This window comes from Anopheles stephensi, chromosome 2 (genome assembly GCF_013141755.1).
Source record: "Anopheles stephensi strain Indian chromosome 2, UCI_ANSTEP_V1.0, whole genome shotgun sequence".
Lineage (NCBI taxonomy): Eukaryota > Metazoa > Arthropoda > Insecta > Diptera > Culicidae > Anopheles > Anopheles stephensi.
In genome coordinates, this window is record NC_050202.1 from 8,131,982 (window position 1) to 8,156,402 (window position 24,421).

The 24,421-nt window shown below is 49.2% G+C and overlaps 1 protein-coding gene across 1 annotated transcript in view; it reads right to left on the reverse strand.

Annotated features, from left to right (window-relative positions):
* The window catches only part of LOC118503734 (zinc finger protein 423 homolog), a 73,608-nt gene extending 49,507 nt beyond the window's left edge, over positions 1 to 24,101 (reverse strand). The window contains exons 1-3 of the mRNA XM_036037350.1: positions 23,763 to 24,101; positions 16,579 to 16,989; positions 349 to 672 (exon numbers count right to left, since the gene is read on the reverse strand). Of these exons, the coding sequence (XP_035893243.1) occupies positions 349 to 672; positions 16,579 to 16,989; positions 23,763 to 23,802 (775 nt within the window). The 5' untranslated portion in view covers positions 23,803 to 24,101. The remainder of the gene's footprint in view (positions 1 to 348; positions 673 to 16,578; positions 16,990 to 23,762) is intronic.
* Between the last annotated feature and the right edge of the window lie 320 nt (positions 24,102 to 24,421).

Sequence of the window (24,421 nt, forward strand, 5' to 3'; positions counted from 1 at the left end):
AAAGGATTGGTGAAGGAGAGTTGTTTGCACCAGAATAAGGGTGACTTCTTTTACGGTCACGATGAAGATATCTTGAGCCAAGGGATGGCGTTCGCTTTAGAAATGCCGGTGTTGGGATATGTGAAGAAATTAAACCGCAGTGTGTGTACTGTTCGGGTGCACTTAAACGATATCTTGAGGAGTAATTTCGCTGCATGATTTATTGGCATCCGAGAGGATGTCGTCTTGTTATTATCCTAGTAGATTCTTCAAATCCTTTCTTCATGAACCCATTGCTTGTTTTAACCCAATATAATTTAAAATGTAGCTTTAGTCACGCCACAATAAGCCAGCTAAACAATCACTTACCTGAGCAAAAGCTGTCCGAGGTGAACTCATCCTCATCATCATCGTCCACATCCTGACCGTTGCCGTCCAGTCGCATACGCTCACCTTCCTCTTCTTCGTCGTCATCATCTTCGAGCAGTTCATCGTCGTCTATCTCCTCATCATCATCATCATCATCCTGCACCTCATCATCGTTATTATCATCGGCTTCTTCGATGATTTCCTCATTAACGTCATCGTTGTTTTCTTCGACCGGCTCCGTGTCTGCAGATCGCTCCACAGAATCCCTTGACTGTACGGAGGATGCCCTATCGGAGGGTTGTTTGGTTTGATCCGATTCAACAGCTGTTAAGTATAGAAAGAAGGCAATCATGTCGTATGTATTTCATCAATTGAGTGATTGTAAATATGGACTTTTTGCCGATGAAAATCTGATCTGTTATTCGGGTAGAATCTGACATTAGAAGGCTGTCTGTGTCCAGATAATTCTCTAAGGAGCACAACTATCTTAAGGACCGTCAGGGCTATTTATGGTCATCTCGATGGTGTTTTGGCTGACTCGATCTTAATCATGCCATCTACAACCTTCAAGGTCACGACAGACATTGTCTGACAATAGCAATGGTGAACATCTGTAAGTGAATATTTTCCAATTCCAATCTCGAAAATAATTTAAATTATTACCAAGAATTTCAAAATCATCCCCCGTTCCACACCCATAAATCAATATTGAACATTACAGCTCTCCCGCACACCGGGCACGAGATGCATCAATCGCAAATAAGAGCTTCTTCAACAATGCATTCACCATGAACAATGCACAGCCTCACACCTTGATCAATGCCGGGACGGATTAAGGATTTCATCCGGTGGAAACGCACCACACTTCGGATTAGGAAGCTCTCGTGAAAAGCCAGAGTGCCATTTCCCTGGACAGTTTCTTCCTTCGTTCCCTCGCCAGCTCCTCCTCACCGCCAGGATATGGTATTGCAATCCCGCCGGGAGCGACGAAACTCCACTCACTCACAACCGGCATCGACACGGCAATGACTGCCTTACTGCCGACAGGCGTTAGCAGAGCAGCGAGCACCACCACCAGCAAGCACACTCGCAATTATATTCAAAAAGTGAAAGCCCATGGGAAATTTATCTTCAGTTTTGCTATCCGTCTCCATGTTTCTTATCGATTCCCATCTTTTTTTTTTGTTCTTGTTGCTGCTGCTGCTGCTGCTGCCATCTCGGGCGGTAATGATGATTGTGAGCTAGGTCGCTTTGCACAAAATAAACACCAGGAAAACATTGGCGGTGTGGAGAAATTTGACGATCTAAAAACGGTAGACGCAGGAACCATTTTTCTTGCAGCTGATCGGAGCTGAACTGGTGGAGAAAAGCGGCCACGCCAGAGCGAACGAGCGAGCGAAACGAAATGAAGTCTTCCCCTACACCGAGCCAAGACCCTGACTCGAAGTAAGTGCCGGGAAGCAAGGGAACAACTTTGGCCAAAGATATGCGCTCGGCGAAGAACCAGGGAACGCTTTCCCGAGGGAGTAAGAAGCCACCAGGAGCACCGGTAAGCTCTCGCACTGCTCTCGACTCGTTATGACCCAGAGCAGTTGACAGTTGTGATGGTGTGACGTTAGTGTGTCGTACTACTCGGCGACACACCTTGAGCAGTTTTTTGTGCCTCAAAGAGTCACCTGATATACAGGTACAGCAGAAAACACCCAAATATGCACCCCGTTGCCAATCCCCACCGGTGTTCCGGTGTGCTGACCTCGTGACTTTCGAGTGTCTCTTCTGGCCAAGATGTGTGTGTCTGCTCCAAAATAAAAACGCTACAGAACCTCCCAAGCAGGAGCAGGTTTAAGATCACCGAAAACTAGAACTGACTTCCACACACAGGTCCCTGTGTGTTCAATGGTTCGATTTGACTTTCGTACTCTCGGCGGTGTCGTATAATGCGACGGAAAACTGCCAACCGCCCTTCACGGAGATGTGTTTCGCGCCCGGTGCGAGCATCGCCGGAGAGCAGGGCAAAAGGCTTACTAGGCCAGCCAGCCAGTTTGGGGAAGAAATTCCTGCCAACGACCGTTGCTGCTCCAAAGGCTGCTCGAAACGGTACTCTGAAGTGTCTAGAGGGGACCACATTTTTGAACCCAAGCCCCCGATGCTCTTGTGAGACATTGCTCCAACACATAAAAGAAACGCATCACCGTGAACCGAAGCCATCGGAGTGGGGAGTACATTGCAAAAAAGAAAACAAAACGGGAGAGTACCGCACACACACAAACATGAGTATTTGCTTACCATTTCTTCCGGATCTCCAGGGCTTTTCCGGTATGGTCGCGCGGTAACTGACATTGGGCAACGGAAGCGAAGGAACACCATCAAGAGCCGGCCTCGGTTTAGTGACAACCGGGTTTTGGGCAGAGGATTAGGTTTTTGCTCGCCGTCCCCAAGCAGGGGAAGAACTGGAGAGAGGGGCGCCTTGGTCAGGATGGCGCGCGCGCCTTCAGCTTTATGGCACGCTGGCTGGCTGGGAACGACCATCGGCCAACAACGCCACCAACAGCCGGACCGTGGAACTGGAACCACGACGGCTACCGACCGGCCCTGGGAGATGTATCGTGAAAGTTCGGAGTTGTGTTTCGGATTTTCAAGCATAAGAAATGGCCACTGGGGAGCAACCTCCGAAGTTGAAGGGACTTGAGAAGGCGAATGTTTGGAATGTGTGTGCGCGCGTCCGGGTTTTGTATCCTTAGACACACACACACACCACCGCCACCACCATCAGTTCTATCTTCTTCCGCAACTGCCAAATGGACATGAACTCGGGCAAGCTTTCCCTCTCACACCTAGCTGCTACTACACTTCAGGGTGCTTTGGGACCTCCGCTAAGCTTTGAATTGTACTACCAGCCTGATGTTCACCCCATCCTCCATTCGGTCGAAGAAGTTGGGAACCATTCCCCGGGAGAATGCGCATCCATAAAATGAACGAAATGTCGGAACGGAATTACGATCGAAACGACGACGACGGTAGAGTACATCGGAGTAACCCAGAGACCGGTCCAGTCCCTCCCCCCACTCCCCCCAGGAGACCCCACCCAACGACCAAGGAGAACAATGGCATCGTTGCAGCAACGTACCCGTTGGTGTACTGAGATGTCCTGGTGGCTGGATTTATCAAAACGACCTGGGCGACCGCACGGTGCAGAGAAGGTGAGCAACTCTCCCGGGAGGTTCGGTTTGCCGGTGAACCATCGCCAACGCCGAACGGCATCCCGGGACTTTTTTGCGGCGGGGTGGGGAGGGGAACAAAAATTGCGGAACAGAAACTAACATGGCACCAAATGCCCAGGCGGCAGCAGCCCGGCCTCTCTTTGCCCCGCGCCAGCATGCAAGATAACGAGATGAAGCATTGGGTCGTTGCCGCTCTTTTTTTTTTGTTTCGTCCGGCCAGTGTCCAGGATTGCCTGTACCATTTGTTTCTGTGAATCTGTGGAGCATTTTTTACTTATTTATTCATTTACTGAGGGTTTTTTTTTCTTGTTGCGATCCACACACTCAACTGGTCACCATCGTTGGCTTCTGGTGTGAACAATTTTTTGTTTTGTTTTTACCTCCGACCCGATCCGATGGAAAGTCGATGGAACTGGGTCAAATTGATTAGAGTCGTTAGACCCTGGACAGAGGATATCATGACTCGGTGCAATCGTAATGAATGGAGAGTAACATTCGACTAACTCACACAGGGACTGTAACGCAGGTGAGTTCAATTTGCGTATATGATAGCTGGACACCTTGCGTAGGATCTGGGAGCAACTTTGAATATCCTGGGACTTCTACAAAACAGATATTGTGGACTAACATACATTGGGAGAACTTCTTCAGAGTTTTTACTTCAGATTTCATACGGCAGGACCGGGGTTCAAACCACGTCCAGATCGCCTCCCTGTACGCAGGACTAGCTATTCTACTACTTGGTCTAGTCAGCCTGGATTTAATCTAGTAGGCCAAAAATGGCAGGCATGACTTCGCAAAGGTTGCTAAGTCAAGAACAGAGAGTGAGAGAGAGAGAGAGAGAGATTTTATTGTTGTGAGGTTTCTTCAAAAATTGCAAACAAATGCAACGCCAACCCAAACTGCACGCTACAACTAGATGCAGCCTTCTTAGAATTCATTCCTTTACGAGTGCAAACTTCACCGGAAAAATCCACAACCGTAAGGGGGCCCACCCAGAAGATGCAACGACGTCAATTTCCCGGTCGAAAAAAAAAATCTGCTCAAAAATCGCCATGAATAAAAAATGACGCTATCCCGATTTCCCGTGTGCTAAGAAAATTTGCTCCTCGTTAAGAGACCCGGAATGCGGCAAGTGAGGAGGTGGTTTTTGGTGTGCCGTTCCTTCTTATTACGTTGCTTTGCGTATTGGTGTGGCCGATGCCGAACCGTTCAAGCATTCAACCCCCCAAAATAGCAAGCAACGGGGTGAAATCTGGTACCATAGCAACCCGTTCGCCATGGTGGTTATGTGGCTCTATAATAAGAATATCTGATTTTCTTATTTCCGTGCACCGGAAAAATGGGGTGCACCGGAGTGGACGAAAAACACACACCCAACAGGAAAAGGTAGCTTTCTTTTCTTGCCATTCTTGCCGCCATAGGAATGGTCGGAAAAAGAAAGGTTTCAATATCACTCCTCCAAGAATAATTTGAAGAGCCCGGTGTTGGTGTCGGCTCCTTTTTTTGTTTGGTTTTGTTTCTCCAGAATTCTGAATCAGTTTGGGTCCTGCCAGGCAGGTGAATGCATCCAGTGTGACGATCAATTTTGAAGCGATCTAGCCAAATCTTGTTAGCAACAAGATATTGCCGGTAAGAAAAGCATCAAACCTAAAAGTCCTACCAATGTCTGGCCGGTGCAAATTCAAAGGATGCATCCCTCGCATCGCACCAGCAGTTGTGGACCTGTTATTGTACCGGCATTTCTTCCACGAGGTCTCCTGTTCCCGGAGACGACACCAAATTGGTTTCCCCCTTCCAACTGTCTCCTGTTTTGTTCGTGTTGCTTCACCAACGCAATGTCTGGAACGCACCAACCAAAAATATAAGACCAACCCCCCAAAAGGCCTCGAATGGGAAAAAAAACCCCAGACTGGTTCTTGGGCCGATGCAGCAAACGTTCTTCGGCCTTTGGTGCAATTCTTTAATCTCGGATATACACGCAATCGATCTGTGGCCCATCCCATCTGCCTGGCAACAAATTTTCAGCAATCACTTCTTTTTCCAATTGCCCACAAAATCTTGAACTCTCTCCTCCGGTAGGCAATTCTCCAGACAGTTTTTCCGGTATCCAATCGAAAAGTGAGTGTATCAGGAATGGGGGAGAAGTGAGAGATGAGTTCACGGTACGTCCGGTCAGAGGTAATGGCACACTGCAAATTCCTAACGTCTCGATTATAGTTCTTAATTCTTAGCATCGTTTAGCTGAAAATTTAATTACTCGCTTCTCGCCCCCCCGAACAAACTTGGCCGCTTTCTAAGGAATGGGTGAGCAGTCCGGTACCTGGGGTCGGACCCCAAGGTGGGCTGGTTAGGTGGAGGTTGGGAAAAACTTTTGGACTTTTGTGGACACCGTCGTCTTCTGGCCTGTGCCGCTGTGAGAGTCCCAGGCCTCAGCCGACTTCTTTTCAATTGTGGAAAGTGAGTTGGGAGGATAGTTTTTTTTTTTCTTCGGTCGATTCCTACAGAGATTTACGCAGAAAAGACTCTGTTCTTCGCTTGAAGGTGGGTTTAGTCACAAATGAACACGGGACATCCCAAGAGCCTTGGTAGGTAGTGTGTTATTGATTCCGGACTGAAAGTATCTCTCTTGGGAGTTGGTTGTATTTTTCAGGACTAATTTCACTTGGCTTGATAGCCTTTTCACCCGTTTTGAAAATTTAGATCTGATTTTAAAATGTACTTCAATGTTATGCTTCATGAAAGGACAAACAGACGAAGTTGTTAGGATAGATCAACCCTGGATGCTTGGCGAGTCCCTCAAACCATTCGCTGCTCAAACTCTGCTATAACTTATTAGCTCCAAACCCTCCTAGTTCCCTGAGGTAACCTAACAGGTCTCAACTCGAACTTTGAACACATTCGGGTTGATGTCGGCTTGTATTAAACCAATGGACAATAGCTGAAAATTGAAGTGCTTCAAGATCCCTCATTAGCTTAAATATCTCTTCAATTTTGTCTATAAAATAACAAACAACATCCAAAAACCCAAAGAGCAATTATACTACAAGCCAATATCCCAAACTATCTCCCCCAGACGAATAGTACGCCATTGTGCACCTGCGGGAGCTTTCTCGATAATAGTGAAAAGTGACTGCAGTAACGACCCCCATAACCGGAAGTATCCCGGCTCCGAGAAGCGCGATGGACACACAGCAGTTCATTTGCCTTCAGGATGTTTCGTCCCTGGTCAATTGCCATACCCGACATCACCACACTTTTTTTGGGCCAAAATTCCTACTCTCAGTTTCAGTTGAGTTCTCTGCAGCAGTAACTGTCCCTCGCTCGCTAGCTCTCTCCTGTTTGGCGATTGTTTCCAAAACAAATCCGCGAACCAATTGTGAAGCACGAGAAGGAATGGTGTGTGTGTGGTTGCTTCATTTTAGATATTTATGCACAAATAGGATCCTCCCCCGAGGGAGAAATACGGCAAACGATGGGAAGCCAAAAGGGAAGGTCAGGGATCCGGGACAAAACCCTCACCGACACATACGCCGATACGGCGCCGGGTCGACAAAACGACAACCACATGAATGCTAATTAGTGGCAATTGCTTTTTACATATATTAATATCAGAATATATATTTATTTGATCCCGCGAGGATCGCCCCCGTGTTGTGTTCCTCACGGTGGCCGGCATCATCACCAACAGTAGCGAGAAATCCGCAAACGGTTCGTTCACACCGGGTGCCAACCACCCCGCGATCACACTTCCGGTAGCGTGCACTTTCCATCCACGAGAATACGACACTCGCGGGAGACCTGCAGCACGACCGACCAGTGACCGGGACCGAGACGCCAGGAAAGTTGGCGAAAAACCCAGAACGCAAATGGATGTGGAGGCAAGAGGACGCACACAGACACACACATACACGTGGCGTTTGTGAAAGGGAATATGAGATCCTGTGGGAAGCTGTAGGGTAGGGAGTCCTCCTACTGCCCATTTACTGTCCATTTACACTGACTGCTTCTCTCACACCCGAGCTGTGGAGAGCAAAAGCGTTCATCGGAGCACATCCTTCATGCGAGCTGGAAATGTTCATTTTGATTTCAGTTTTTCGTCCTTCGTCGCTTGCTTGGATTTTATTTCCTTTTTTGTTTGTCAGTCTCGAAGGATTCTCTCACGCTCATTATCAGCTGATTTATTGCTGGCGCGATCGGTAGCACACAAAATGGCTGATGTTTGTGGATTTTAAACTTGAAGTGACTTTATTTCTCTAAACAAGCTCTAGAATGTGTGTGGATGTGGAGCGAATTTGAACCAACTTTCGTGAACATTTATTGGTCGCGAATGCATAATGCCGCGCTGCAACGCGTCATCTCTTCAACACTCTATCCCCCAGGAGAGTGCGAGACAACAGGACGTCAATGACTTCGAACCGTTTAAATCCAATATACCACCGCTGTACCCTATTCCACGCATGGTGATGTTCACCGATGCTCCGTGACCTGGTGTGTGTGTGTGTGTGAATACCTCAACACCAACAAATGACCCTAGCGAGACCGACGCGAGTCCGCAGTGTTTTGTGCGAAATTGGCGTCGGCATCAGGTATCGGCACGCCATCCGTGCCACAAAAACACCGAAACACCCGCGCAGAGATACTAACACATTGATTAGGGAATTGGCACGGATGCGGATGTTGGCACGCCGCAGGTCACACGCTTAATGCTCCCGGCATAACAAAGCACATGACCGTTTGATGCGCGCGGTGGGGGGGAGCGGACATCAGCAAACAAACGCATGTTTCGCCGAATGGTAATGACACGATCCCAACACTGCTGGTGCTGCTGCTGGTGCCGACAACAACACCAATAACTACGGCGACGATAACAACGCGTGCTGCATTTAGTGGTGCCCGCCTAAGCGCCTAAGCAGCAGCCCCCGTTGGGATCATCCCGGGCCGGGACAACAACATGGCTGCTGCGCCGTTGCCACTGGGACCAGCGAGCAATGGCCGGCGCAACAACAGCAAGGTTGGTTTGGTTGTTGCATAAATAATTATCGCATCTTTAACACCCACTCGAAAGGTTTGGTGCATGTATGGAACACGGAACCTGACACAGGCGGGCTGCCGAAACAGACAGCAGGAAGGAGGGTGGCATCCAATTCCCAACGCTCCAATCGACAATGAATTGCACTTTTCTTCGTCTGGTGGAGATGAACTGTGACGGACACCAATAGACAGTCGGAGCGAGTGACATTTAGTTTGGGTGGGAATTTGTATGGAGTCAGGTGGCATAAAGCTATCGAAAACTGCAAGCGGAAAGTTATTTTATTACCCAGCAAAACCAAATATGGCTGTAAGATTGGAACAGCACCCTGGCTGGCTGGCTAGTGGCAGTACAACTCAGCCGTAATCCTTTTCTGTCCCCTAAAACGAGCACTGAAGTACACTGACAGCTAAGTGTAGTGATCGTGTCGTATATGCAGCGTAGAATTAGCAGTTTTGGAACTCATCGGTCCTTCTCGAACTTGATAAGGGATCCAGAAATGGTAGGCGAAGGCCTCATAAGTTTGAAGTTGCCAACCAAGCAGGTATAGCCATTCTATACCTCTATATTCTATACGATGCTAGTCCTCATACGGCAAGACCGGGGTTCAAATCCCATCCGGACCGTTCCCCCTTAGTGAGGACTGAATATCCAACTACGTGGAATCATTAAGTCTAGTAAGCCAGAAATAGCAGGCTAACCGAAGAGGTCGTTACGCCAAAAAAGAAGAAGAAGAAGATCCTCCAATAAATATGAAAATTATATAGTTTAACGCATACGACAGCCATTTTTCACAGCCAAGCGATTAAGTACTGAAGTACTGAACACACAGTACAGAACTGTCTTGATAAGCTGGATAAACACTCCACTCCTCTTAGAATAAATGTTGGAGGCCTCTAACACGTCGAATCTGCTGACTGACTCAAAATCGGAGGCCAAGCGGAGACATTATAGGAGCTCCCTTAGGAAGTTAAGCCCCCTCTAAATGATCGAGGCCTCCTGGATCCCGCAACCAGTTTAAAAATGATACGCCTCTGTCGATATATGCTCAGGGCCCAAAGCATTTTATACTTATACTATGATCTGCCATAGCTCCTCTCAGACATATTCGCAGCTTGACGCCATTTATTGGCATGGAATCTCGCCATGAATTCTCTCTCACACACACATACTCTCTTTATCTCACTCTCTCTTCTTAGTTTAACATTCTCGTAGATCATGCCTATCGTTTCTGGCTTACTAGACTTAATCTAGGCTTACTAGACCACGTCGTTTGATAGCCACAGAGTCCTCACTACGGAGCAACGGTCCGGATGGGATTTGAACCCCGGTCCTGCCGTATCAAGACCGGCACCGTTGTCACCCCCTCGGTAATGCCTTCCTGCATTAATACACACAACGCTCTCATATTAGTATATTAGCGCCTCATAGTAGTTCTAATAGCAAACCTCCCTACAAAGCTGCCAAACCACGACGAGCGCTTTATAAAAAATTTACCCATCATCGGTCAACTCAAATTTACCGGAAGTAATTCAGGTAGGTGTAGAGCAAGGTAAAACGATGGCCTCAAAATGACCCAACTAGTTGCGCTCGTAAGTAGACATATGGCGGGGTAAGCGAATCCCCCAAACGATGACCAATTTGAGCTATAACTCAGCTTCCTGGTTAACAACATGAAAATGGGGAAAACAGCAACACGGAAACAAAAAAACGGATCTACCGTAAGGGTTTGTGGGTAAACAAAAAAAAAAATCCCCATCAACCTCCTGTCGAGTTCACTCATATATTCATAAACTCTGGTCCCTTAGAAATCCCGACCCTCTGCACTGCAACCCTCACCTCGCATCACGCCGCCCTTTCCAACCATAAACCATAAACTAGATGCTGGAATTAGTTGAAGCACGGCGAGAGCAACGCAAAAAAAAGGACTTCCTTCCCGTTCTAGCCAGATCGCGGCCTCACCGCGCGGCTAGGCACAAAGTGTGTAATAATAACAACCTTAGCTTCTGATTCGGTTCCACCGACGGAACCCCCGTATTCCCGGAAGATTTAGCGCAAAAATCTCCCGTACCGTATCGGTCCCATAGACACGGCTATGAGAATCAACCACCGCTACTACTACTACTACTACAACTACCGGGTAGCTCTAAATTGCTTATACTTGTATGTCCACCGACACCGCCCGACCTAGCCAGGATTCTGGACGCGGAGATACTGTCTCTCATCAACCTCACACCCACCATCCACCCTTTGCGGAATTCCCGAAGGAGTTTGCCCCCGGTATGTCGTTGCGCGCGCGGACTTAACCGACCATGCTGGCGAAACAGTAGTGCGGAGGAATAATATAAGCCTACAGGAGGCATTATGTATATTTCTATATCGCAAAAAAGGGTCACCCTTGCCCGAGCGCGTCCTTGCCAGTCGTTGTCACCAGCACTGGCGAACGGGATGAGCAACTCGGAACGGATCGTAGGTGGACGCTTCTATCGTCGACGTCATCATCATCATCATCGGCAGCACCATCGTCGTCGTCGTTGGACACACACACACACCGATTCGAAAGCGTTACGATGGAACAGGATCCGACAGGTAAGGCCCACCACTATCAAAAGAGACATCCGTTTGCCACCTGTCCTGTGGATTGGATCGAGTTGCGAAACGTAAGCACCGGGTGGAAAAGATTCCTAAGTGCGTGTGTGTGTGGCGTGTCTGTCCCGTGAGGAAGTCTCGCGAGACTTTGCTAATCAGAATTCGTTCGTTCCTGGTATTGGGAGCCAGCTGCTGCATGAACCGGGTGTACGCCAAGCTCCAAGCTTACGAGCCGTAAGCTTTCCAGGAATTTGCGAGAGCTTGACGCTAGTGGAGCTAAAGATGGAAGCCAATTCTGCAGGTACCGAACCGTTAGTCACTATCGAAGTCTGGTCGCCACACCACCCGTTAGGTCCCGCAAAACCATGAACGCATACCGAGAAGCGGCATGCGAGGATTCGATTGCCCCAAAGGAACACCTGGCAACCAGGAGCCTGGTAATGATGGTCACAAAAGTCAATTACAACATCGAACGCCAGCATTCGCTCGACCACACAGCCAAACCACAGCCAGACAGCGCCGTAGGGTGACAGCCACATCCGGATGCTTTGATTTGCCCAGCTTTTACTCCCGAGTGGCCACGGAGCATGGTTAAAGCTGCCGTTGGGTTCTCCCAAACCCGGAACCGCACTACACCCGGCCAGCGGGACCATAGCTCGAGAGCGAACCGACATCAGTATTTTCATTCATTACACACATTTATCACCGGCAAACCGGCAGGATGTGATGTCACGAACCTGAAGTCAAATTTCTTCACCTCGTACACCATACACTACCATGACCTGTGCCAACCGTCTTCGCGACACCGACTACTGTGTGCAGGACATAAAGGAACGTTGGAGCCTCTCCATTTGACAGCACACCACATGCAAAAAGGCGGCCTGTCAAAGCGGATTTATTTTTGACTGCTCCGAATGTCGGCTTGGCCTGCTTTGTCTATGCACCGATGTGTCGCGTGAAGATATCTCCAGCCCGTAGCACACCATCAGCTACTCCCATCAAGATGTGCTCTATTGCCCATGTCAGTCGGTCGGTCGGAGAATCGGCCCGACAGCCGCGGAGTCTCTGGAGATCGAGTTACGCGAGTAGGATGAACCGCCTTGGAAGGTTCCTTGGAGGGTTGTTGGGGCTCGGTGGCCAAAATATGGAAAATATGTTCATATACTATCAAATCGAATCTACCACCAACTTGTGTGACGTAGTCGCGTGCTAACGTGTCGTTTACATGCAAAATAAGAATCTTCTACCTTCATAGGTGACTAGATCGGTCCTTTTTCGACTCTCGCGCTCACATGACAGCACGAAGGAAAAAGCAAAGCTTACTTCGATAGTCATCTCAACAGTCAGGCACACCAAAACTCAACTCAATATTGACATCCCAAAAGATTGGCGAACGTGCTTGGCTGTACAGTCGCGGAGAAACAAAAGCACCGGGATAGGAAGACAAAAATAACAATCTGCTGGGAATTCCTGCGGGATGGTCGGGATAGGAACCGTCAGAGGGAGGTGGGAGCTTACGGTGGGGGGGGAGAAGGTGAAACATGGATGAAAAAGTAAACAACATTACCTTGTGGAAGGCCCCGGAAGACTCTAAGAATATCAACCTGGCTGGCCTTGGTACATAGTGAATCCTCCGTATTCTTAGCCAAAAGAAGCAAGCAAAGACCCCCTTTGCTGCACAACATTCCCAATTCGGTGGAAGATTTTCCTTTTTTTGCCCCACGTGTCCCAAATCACACCCTCACCGTACAGCGTGCTGTGAGAAAAAGAAAACCCTGAGTGACACCGGTGGGACCGTGGCACCGTCTTTTTGGAGTCAAAGTTAATCAGTCGGACGGACTTGCCGGTGCGGCGCGGGCCATTCCTTACCTGCGGTGGCGGTTGTCGAAGGAAAGGATAGCGCCGTCAGACGGCTGTTGTTGTAGCTGACAAACAGAAGTTGGCGGACCACGCCAAGTAGGTGCAAAAATTCAAAACTATCACCACGCTCTGCAGTTGACAGGCCAAGTGTACATACCATACACGTCCCATATCGCGCGGCCATGGATCCATCGAACGGGTTGCGCAGCCCTTTCGAGCTCCCGCGGGAGCAGTCAAGGCGGAGAACTTTCTGCAAAACCCAGGCTGGAATCTATGATGCTGGGCCGAGACCGACCGAGCGACAATCCAGACTTTTGCCCGAACACACACACACACAGAGATTGGGTCCACTGATGGGGGCGAGAGCAGTTATGCTTTGAAAACTTCAAACCAGGCACACTGTCGAGATGCCACATTGGATGCATTGGTTGGGAAAATAGTGGACAACTTTCTTTAAATACTACTTCTTCTGGGCCGAAGAAGCCGGTTCGTTTCATACGTCAGCCAACAATAAACTAAACTGTTCGAAGTTCACACTCACCATGCCAATTTGCTGCCGAGAAGTTACCGTGCTGGTGTACAATCTGGCCACAAGCAATGGTGGCCATATTAAAATGCTACCCCGTTCTCGTACGCTCACCTCATCTGGGGTATAATTCGTTCCGGAACCTGGTACGGCACACTGCAAATCCTTCGGGAGTCCTGATCTTAAGACGAAACCATTCCGCAAGGAAAAACCCGGACGGGACGGACCTGCCTCCCTGTCAAAGTGCCGGTGATGGTCGACGGCCATGTCAATGTCGATAAAACTATCCATTGTTTGCAGGACGCCGCTCAATACTGCTGCTGCCGTGCCTCGGCACCAAACACGTACCAAAACAAGCGGGGGACACACCCGTGGGAATTGTGCCCCGGACAGGCCGACCGACGAGCGAAGACGCAACGAGTTCGCGCGTTGGGGGATCAAATTAAGCACTCGAAGACGCTGGCTGAACCGTTCGTCGGGCAGGTTTCGCGTGCCGGTTGACATCAAGGTACGTACGGAAGTACGGTGACTCCTGGTCGCAGGACAACATTCACTCGGGGACACGCGTTTCAAGAAGAGATATTCAGCTGGGTGTGCAGTGCAAAATATCCATTCCACAAGAAGTACGCAAATGCGACAGCCCCAGGACGAATCTTCTCGACGTACTGCCTTTCGCAATGGGTACTCCCCGGGGGGATCTTCCCGAGACGTCGTAGCGATAATTGCAAAAGCAACTCCCTACTATCCAACGCAAAGCCGGTTCCCTCCGCACACACACACACACACACACACGCATCCACATGTTTGACAGTCGTCATCGCCGGGGCGCTTGCTCATCATCATCGTCAGCAGGCAGCCGGTAGCAGGTATATGGGGTTGACTAACATCGGCACCGGTCGCCCCGGTCGGTGCTGTTCGGTGTACTTCTGCAGATACCGAGACACATACGCGTTAACTCCGTTCGTCCAAGTCTGGTGGGAATTGTCCTTCGGGAGTGTTCTTGTTTTACGATCAGTTGAGAAATAGTAATGGAAAATGGCGAACGAAACGCCATTCCGGAGTGGCTAGAACCTACCATAACCTCTCTTTCAAGTTATTGAACTTGCGGCGTTAGCTTGCCAACTTTAAAGATTAATCACCACCGTTATGGAAGATGCTGTGTAATTTGCACGCTGACGCTGACGAAACATCACGAGATCGTCGAGCTTTCCATCGAGCTGTTGTTGGGAATGGGGCCATAGATATGGATTCATCAGCTCCATGGATCTTCATGGTAGTCCCAACGGGCCCGAAGGGGAAACCATCAGTTCTTCCGAGTGCCGAACGAAGCAGACGAAATGGACCTTCATTTCCATCTTACTTTTTTCTTGTAACTCTCCCCCAGCCTTCCTTCATCACTCCCAGCGGTATTCTGCAACCCGGACAATATGTGCGCCATGGCCAAGCACACACACACACACCGAGCGCAAGCAGGACGCAAAACGTTACGCCTCTCAGCGCACCGAAACGATCCATCCGGAGCAGCCGGCGTGTGGCTAGAAGATGAAAATCTGGCGCAAAACTGGACCCGCTGTAACGGAGACGGATAATATGTTTCGTCGGTTCGCTTCCGAGCGGGCCACGAAGGGTACGCAAAGAAAGTACGCCTCCGAATGAAGGAAAAGTTCGGTTCCCGGGAGGATTTTGTGAAGCGAGAACCAACACGGGACGGGCGGTCCGAGCGAGTAGTGGCAGCGATACCCCGGGTACACACTCTCGGGACCGATGAGCTCCACAAGGAAATGAGTTACGGACGACCAGCAGACCGGCAGACGCAAGACGAAGCGAAAGCACCACCAGCAAACCGGTATCGGCATCGGATACGGTTCGAATGCGAGCGAGCGCACGAACGCGAGGAGCGGGAGGAAAACTAACGAACGGAAACGGCCCGCGGAGCGTTTGCCCGGGCATCACTTGGACCGCACGCCATCCTTTTCGAATGTCCCTGGCTTTTCCCTTTCTAGCGCAAGATTATGGTGTTGCCCCTCGTCGGTATCATTTCGAGATGAACTACGAAACAAACACACACACAGACACACACAGACACACAGCCAGAGTAAGCCCCAAGGACTCCAACAAGTGCGGCGCCCGACCACCCGAGGATCACATTCGCAACGGCGCCGCAGCGGTCCGCTCGAAAGGCGAGTGCGAGCGAGCGAGCGAATGGCACTGGGAAAATGTATTACTGCGGTAACTCCCCGAGGAGTTACTCTCCTAAATGAGAGTTTCACAAACAACCAAACCGCCCCCTCTATACCTAAAGCAAAGTTTTTTCCACTTCGTCCCATTTTTTTTCGGTGCTCACCACACACACACATACAGAGTGAGGCACAGAGCTCCAACATTTCCCAACGAGAGGTTCCAACGAGCTAGGAATGCCACAATGCCTTAGATGTTCCGATGCGCCGATCGGATGGTTCGGTTGGTTGGTTGGTCTCGTGATACTCGTTTCACGGCGCGCCAAAGAAACTACACTATCACTATATATGCATTGGCACGTTCCACCGTTCGCCCTCGCGCTGGGGGTAACATTAACTTTGTTCTCGCTTCTTTTCTCGTGTGATGGCATCACTATCAGCTATCCTTCCCGTCCGTCTTCCGTTCCGTATTCACTTGGCAATTTGTCTTTTTTAATCAGTTCTGCTTAAGAAATGGCGATCGCATGCATCCATAATTTAGTAGCGAAAGCTTTCGACAGATATTGCTTCAATTTCGAAAGTTTTTAGATGAAAGTAAGTTTGGTTAAACTTTTAAATTTTGATCACCTCTAACACTTATGCGCCTAAAGGTATGCAATTTTCTTTCTCCGCTGCTAACTGTCAGGAACGATGCTAGAACATTTAGTTGCATACCTTTAGGCGCTTCAACAGTAAACCACAGCGAAGCGGATTTCTATCGATGGGAAACCGTTTGATATCGATTTTAAGCATTCAAAACAACAAACATTATTGTGCATTACTTACCCTCACTCCTTGCCACCACTTCTTCCCCCGGTGCAGGATAATGATCCACAATGTGATTGCTTTTTGCGCGACCCTCGTCCATCCGCTTATCCACCCTGATTTCCGCTGCATGCTGTGTGACACTAAACATTCCTTCACCGGGATTCACGGTTTCCGTTTCACACATACTTTCCACATCCTTGCATCGAGCGTTGTCCTCTTTCGCAACATTTACTTTCACCTCTGGTTCGGGCTCATCGTCACCACTTGAGCCGTCCAAATCCTGCTCGTCACCTTCATCGTCATCATCTTCGACCTCATCCTCATCATCGGTAATGTCCTCTAGCATGCTATCACTTTTCACATCCACGATCGTGCTTTTCCCCGTGCCCTCAGTACCTTCCGTTGCTCCGGTCTCTTCGTCACCTTCGTCTGGGGAGGATAGAGAGAATTTGCTGTTTTCAAATCGGACTTTTATATTTTTTTATTTAACAAAGTAACCATTGTAAATAACCGCTGACAGGTGAAATGTCACAGACGCAAAAGACGCGGATTCTCATGTCAAAAATCACCACGACTCCTCCAGTTCTATTATTTGTGAGCTATTCTAGACTTTCTCTCAGGTACTGGTAATTATCACACCCAAAAAAACGGATACCGGACAAGCGAGATTTCAACCGTAATTATATCGTTCCCACCTGGTTGCTTCACGACAGTGACAGCTCACCGAAGGCCACGAGGTACTCGCTCTTATCGCGCGACACCGATAGTTCACACAGCGGGGACAGCTTAAAACAGGTGGCGAAACTCGTGTCTACGATTTGAACATTGGAGTAGAGACATGGAAAGATGGAATGAGCGAGAGTCCCATGACTGACAGATGAGTTCCTGAGAAGCTTAACTAATCAAGGCCCTACGGTTTTCTGGTGAAGGGTGACATCAGTTATTAACGAAACCGCCAAACCGAACACCTCCTGTTTGCTTTGCTGCTGCCGACTTTTTCTTACCACAATCATTTTCCTAATGGTGTGTGCTTTAAACTCTTAAAGTGTGCCCTGGCTACTCCCCGGGGACTTTGCCTTCACCGCACCACCACCACCTCGTCTATCGACCATTTGACATTGACATTTGGCCGCAGCTGCACTTTTGCTCAAACGAGCTGGATGCAAATTCACACCGACTCGAACTCCCTGTACAGTGGCGGGTTCGATCGAACATCCAACCGGTTAATACGGTGGAATGTCGTCATCCGAGCGCCATTCAAGCGCCTCCCTAACGATACCGAAAGAGTTGTTGATTGCAGCGCACACTGTTCTCAAGGAAGCTCACACAAAGTGCTGCGGGCGCGTGGACGGTACTGCCGTTAAAGTTTTTCCAAGTGTAATAATCAGCTAAAAGCCAGCTAGGTGTCGCGACTGCTACTGCTGCCCGTCTGCTGCGTCTAGTCTACTAACCCCTTTCGGTGTTGTGGGGCGAATTCTTTCCCTTTTCTGGCGTAACTTCCTCTTTTTTTATTTGCTTTCTTCCTCACATTCACCGATTCCTGTCAATCAACGAACGCATTAACGTTGATGGCGAGCCATGAAGCTGTCACGCGCCCTGGTGAACATATTTCGCGACCTTGTTGGGCGCGAGTGCACCCCTCACTCTCTCTCTCTCTCGCTGACTTTGGCGGGTGCAGCAAGGCAGCACTCAGGACTCGGTCTCACACGGTTGGTGGCCATATTGAACAGTAGTCTACCTCAGCTAGCGCCATTTCCCAAATTCCCATGCCACCAATTCCCGCTGCTTGCGTAAGATGGCGGCGAACGGCAAAGGGGTTTTTAATAGCCTCCCGGTGACATCTTGGTCTGGGATGGACCGGTGGAAAACATAAACACGTCACCCTTGGTCTCGCGGACGACCTCCGACCGACCGGAAGTAATCGGCTCGGCCGAACTCGGCAACCGAACCAGGCGCTGGCACACCGATGATAGTGCTTTCGAGCACGCCGACTTCGATGACAGCAGAAAGGCTCACGAACTACCGTGCCGTACCGGGCCGTGCCGTACCATCAGGACATCTTTTGGGCAGGTCTCTCTCCGTCTCAACCGAGAACGAACCCGGTAATGCACATGTACCGGTACACGAACAACGAGTACGTGCTGTGCCTCTAAGGTGAGGTTTGATCGTACCACTAATTACCACCAACTGGGCACGTGTGACGATGGGGGTCCCCTCTACCGTACCGAGCGGTTAATTGATAAAGAGTACGGGCCACACTGGGAAGGGGGTTCCCATTTTTCGGCTGGCAGCAGCGCGATGCGTACTTGCTAATTCCACGCGGTCGTACACCGAATGGCCGAAGCCCGAATGGTGTGCGCTGCAGCCTCCACGCCATTGGACCATTTTTGCCGAACGCACCGTCCCGCTTTTAGGCAGAACGCAAAGAAGCAAAGCGATCCCAACGGCACCCAACAATGCGACATCCGGTCGCGACCGAAAGGGTTGCCACGACACGACCGACCGACAGGCGCGTCCGTAACCCTTTCCATCCACACGCACACGCGTACGGTACACGATTTTAATTGTGGGAACGTGGGTTGTAATTTTGTTTTTTTTTGGCTTCGCTCGACCATGTCCGGCTCGGAATGTTGGCGGATTTGCCGCAGAACTTAAACCACACCAACCAACAACGGTCACCAATCGCTGCGGTATTTCACCGATAATGTTGCCCGGATTCGGCCCGTTGGCCATGGGACCAGGGTGAATAATCACCCAAGGTGGTCAGGCTGGCGCACGACCTGCAACATTAGCGCGTAAAAACCAGAGCAATTACACCCGGACCGGATTGGGATAGAGGACATGTGGCGGGTCCGCGATTCGTGTGCTCCAAAGGGGGGGGGGGTCGTTCAAATGGTGTTGAAAAACGTGCTTTCCGTGGTTTTGGGTTTTTTGCTTCTGCGCGGCACGCTCCCGAATGCAAGAGGTCATTAATTTTTACAATTCCGAAAAGTGTCCCCCATGACCGTTTGGCTTTGCTTTTCGATTTTCGGCTTTCTGGTTACGTTTTGGGGTTGCTTCTTTAGCTTCAAAGTTTGCAAGGCCTATTTATTGAGGCGTTACTTCCAATGTTTACTGATAGCAGCTTTCAGTTCTCTTTGGTCCCTCTTGCCATTTAAGGTCCATAATTCTAGTAGGAGCGGACAAGCAGACTGTTTTATTGAATTTTTTAAAGGCAAATTTGGGAAGAAGATCGATTCTTTCTGATAGACCAATACACCAATTTTCCGTTCGCTTATATGTTTTCTTGGTGTTCCAAGTGGCTTATTCTGCAATAGTGACTTCTAGCCAAAAATAAAGATCGAACTTCGTTCTAGGGAAATTTGAGAAATGAATCAATTCTTGCCCATGACGTGAGGCTCTAAAGGCAGGCACTCATACCTTAGTAGATTAAGTATGCAGCACATAGATTTCCATACGGAGAGGCTCAGCTGCATGACCGCCAGATAATCGTAACGGATTAACCGTACGTGCAAGACACGATTGCTACTAACAATTACTAATTGCCTATCCGGTCGTTCAGAAATGGACTTATAAATCTCAATACAAAGCCTCTTCGCTGCCAACGTCAGTAAAGCGCCTTTCTTGTCGATTAAAAACGTTTCTGAGGAGGAGCTAATCCAGCTCACCGTTGCTCACGGACAGTAAATAAACAAATCGAGCAATAAAATGCCTTTCCTAATTGAATCACCTTCGGCCTCACGGAAAGCCCAACCCCCGAGGAAGGGTTTTTAATGGGAAGTAATTTATCGAACGATTAGACAAGCGTTTAAGCACCGTTGTGACTTTGTCATGAGCGGAGTAACGATTAGCTTTCGGATTAAGATGCTTGCATCGCACGATCGAGAAGGTACAGCTGGCCGGCTAATCGTGCAAGCATAATTGAATGCAATGCCTGCAACAAGATTCTTATGGCCATATTTGTCAAAATTTATTGCTCGGACTTCGATTTGCCTCTTCGAAAAATAATGTATCTACTAGGCTTTGGATCCAAGATGCATTGCATACATTTAGGGGGTTTTGTAGCCGAGAGCCAACGAGCTGAAGGGAATTTACGCCTAAATATATGCAAACTTTAGTTTTGAATCTTAGCAGCGTTCCGAGTGATCTCATTTGATGACTGTTTTGCATGGTTTTTAAAGACATTTTAAAGACAAGAAACGTTTAATTAAGTGACTTAAAAGCCGACACCTCTCCATGCTGACATTTTATCCAAATTAGTCTTCAGTTCCCAAACAGAATGTATGCAACCATTCTTTGCCGACAACGCGATGTTTGAAAAAGATCGCATATGACGACCGTATTGCATACCTTTAGGCGTATTGTGTACGTAATACACTTAACCTTTTATTAAAATAAATCAAGCCTTCCAGTTAGTGCCATTCATTAGTATATGATGCCCACTCCTCACGGCCACAATACACACTGCTCGCAGCACAACAGTGGCCGATGCCAGAAAGTTTTTGTACCCATCGCTCCCCACAACCACACACGCTTCAAAACACACTTCCGGCCGGGACCGGAGAGGATTCGCGTAGCATGTGACCGGGGCAACCAAGTCCCACTGGTCATCTAACGGTCACCGGTGGGAATGCCGGTATTAGTTATCCGGATGTTACGGACCAACTTTCGTGTTGCAGTTGCGCTTTGCTGCAGGTACGCAAGCACTGCATCAGGAACTGTTTCCGAGTGCCTAAAAAACAAAACAAAACAAAACAAAAACCCATCCCACGCTTTGTGTCTACCGCCCTTTGTTTAGGAGGGGCGCTCAGCTAGAACAAAACGTCAAATCGAAATTGTCGTCACCAGCAGTTAGAAAGATGGCGAAGGGATGAGCTGTTGACGCACATGCAGATATAGCGATGCTCCACTCCACGACGCAGGGACACTTCCTCGCGGACTCATGCCGTGTGTATGTGTGTCCTGTTCCGTTACGTGTCACACTATCACAATCAAGTTTTCCAGCTTCGCGCGCACATTTTTCCCAACGGTCCCACCATCACCACTCGGGCATCTCTCTCTCTCTCTCTCTCTCGGATCTCCCTCGTCCTCACCAAACAAAAAAACCTTCCCACCCGAACGGTCTCCTTCGCACTGTAATATATTCATATCTATCTACTGTTGTGTATCCTGCTCGTGGTGGAAAGTTGTAGCACTGGTCGGCACTGGCATTGTATGTATATCGTGAGTGCTCCCCTTTGCGATTCCCACGGGGGTCGTCCTGGTCCCCAAAAGCCCCTCCCGCCACTGCTCCGGTGAATCTCCCAGGCGCTAGAAATATCGAGGTATCGTCAGCCAGCGCCATCAGGCGGCGGAGGAATCCCCAGTGGGGCAACTCCTCTTACTCGACAGCAAGCCGGCAGGCGGGCGGGTTTGGTGAGCCGGGAGGATGCCTGGTCACCGGCCGGTTTTCTCGATTTTGTGAAAATGTGTATTCCCACAGCATGGGTACACCCTCCTGCTTCCACTCGACGGCCCGGTCCACGGTCGATGGGTTCTTGGGTGTATTTCACCAATTTCATCTTTCCGCTCCCTGGGGAGTTTTGCACCCCCCCGTTTGCAAGCTCCATCCTGGCCCTCACACACACACACACTCTCTCTTTCTCTGTCTGTCTTGTGTTGGACGGTGTTTTCACTCCTTTCGCGGTCGCATTCCAACCAACGAACGCATGAACTGGCACAAGCGAGGACAACAATATCCTGAGAGTGCTGATGTCCCTTAGTTTTTTGGGTTTGGGTTCCGCTCGGCACAGACGGCAGGCGAAGCACACTTCGACTGATAATGTGACTCGTCCCAAGTTTCTACCAACGAGTTCTTGGCTTAGTTTTCGCTCTTAAAATACTAAATGTTGTATGCAGTTTTCCTGTCTTCGGAGCTCCATTTTGAGAAGCAGGGGATATAAACCTTTTGGAGGTTTCGATTATCATCACGAAGAAGCACGTGGAGTATGAGCTAAAAAGTATAAGATGGGGTATAAATGTTGAGCTCGCATCAAGAATTGAACCAACAACCGTCCGGTTACTGAACACCAAGCGTACTCGGATGTTCTATACCACAGGACTCATCCTATCGGCCACAGCTATGAGGCCCTCACCTCAGTAATATTTACTGTCAAAATCGAACGTTGTACGTGTGTTGCTTGTCCGACCGACCACCACCCGTATGTGTGTCTGTATGTATGTATTATAACACATTCATTTTCATATCGACGTTACTGTAATACGGGTACCATCCCGCGGGAATGGCGTATCTCCCCAAGGATACACCCGACAGCGGGATGAACGGTTCTCGGTCGGCGTCCAATTCTACCTTCGCCACTAACACATCAGTAACTACCACTACTACCAACCACCAGAGCACATGCACTATTCCGATGCTCAATGTTCGTGATATTGTTCCGCCAGTCTCCAAGGGGTCCTCCGCAAGGATACGGGAACCGTGGCAGGGTGTGAAATGGAATTTTGGAATCGAATGAATCCTTCCAAAAACCTCCCACCACCCTCCCCTTGCCAAGGTTCCCGAGGGGGTGGACGAAGGATAGTTGATAGTCGTTGGCTCCGATCGACAAACACACACACACACACACGCACGCATGCAGGAAACATCCGAAACAGAGAGAGTGCGAAATCATCCAAGCAAGCTTTGAAGGTGTAAGAGCAAGAGAGAGAGAGAGCGAGAGAGCGAATCACATCGCATGCATGCATGGCGGTGGATATACAACATTCCCACTTTTTGGTCTCTCGTGGATTCACCGCGAAAAACCCGGGCGCATGGAATGGAGAAGAGGAGAAATCGAATGTTCGCTCGCGGCCCGTGTGTTTGTTGCTCCCGGTGGTTGCTGTTGCTGTACACCGTCGTGGCAGCGGGCGTACGGGGTGGTACACATTTTCCCCAGGGAAAATGCGCGCCAAAATTTGACTCCCTCGCCCAACGCGCCACCCCGGCTTCGCTTTTCGCCCTTTCGGTCCCACCGGGAAAACGCCGGACTAGGGCTTTGTGCTCGCGCGCTTGCTGCAGCAATAGTATTTCGACGTCCGAATGATGATATCCTTGTGAATCCTTGTGTGTGTGTTTTTTTATCTCTGTCACAATTCAATTTTTATATTTTCAGTGCAAAGACACACGTAAACACACACACATACACCCATAAAAAAAAACTTACGCTTGAGAGCTCTCGGTTTAGCCTGCTTCCGGCGGGACATTTTTTGGTGGCTTTTTGGTTTTTCGCAACAAATCCGTTTGGGGAAGTTCTTAACGTAAACTGCTCATCTAAGCACTCGGCACAGAACACTTCTAAGCACACAAAACACACACTTTCTTCTCTCTCTCTCTCTCGCTCTAGATTAATCGAAAATAGGCAACATCATTCTTAACAATCCGACACATATCTTCACAAAACACTGCACACGATTGTTGATCGCACGGACACGTGTGTGTATACTACTCGGCACAGTCGACAACGACCACGGTACGGTACGGTAGTAATGGCGTATGTCGCCACCACAGAGGTTAGCGCCGGAATGTATGCTTCCGCTGCACGTCAACCGGCAAACGGGCTGTTTTTCGTGAGAGCGAGAGCAAGCGAGCGAGCGAGAGAGAGAGCGCGCGTGGGATTCATTCGCGTTCTCTCGCTTTTCTTGTTGTCAACGGTTCATTCTAGATGGTGAAGGGGAAAAACATTTTCCTCAGCATGCGACTGGGAAAGCGAAAAAAAAAAATAGGGGAAAGTGTCGTTATGCCGGCACCACATGATATCGTGGAATTGTATTCCCAGTTCCGAAATTCCTGTACACACACACACACACGTGTTCTTGCTGTGTT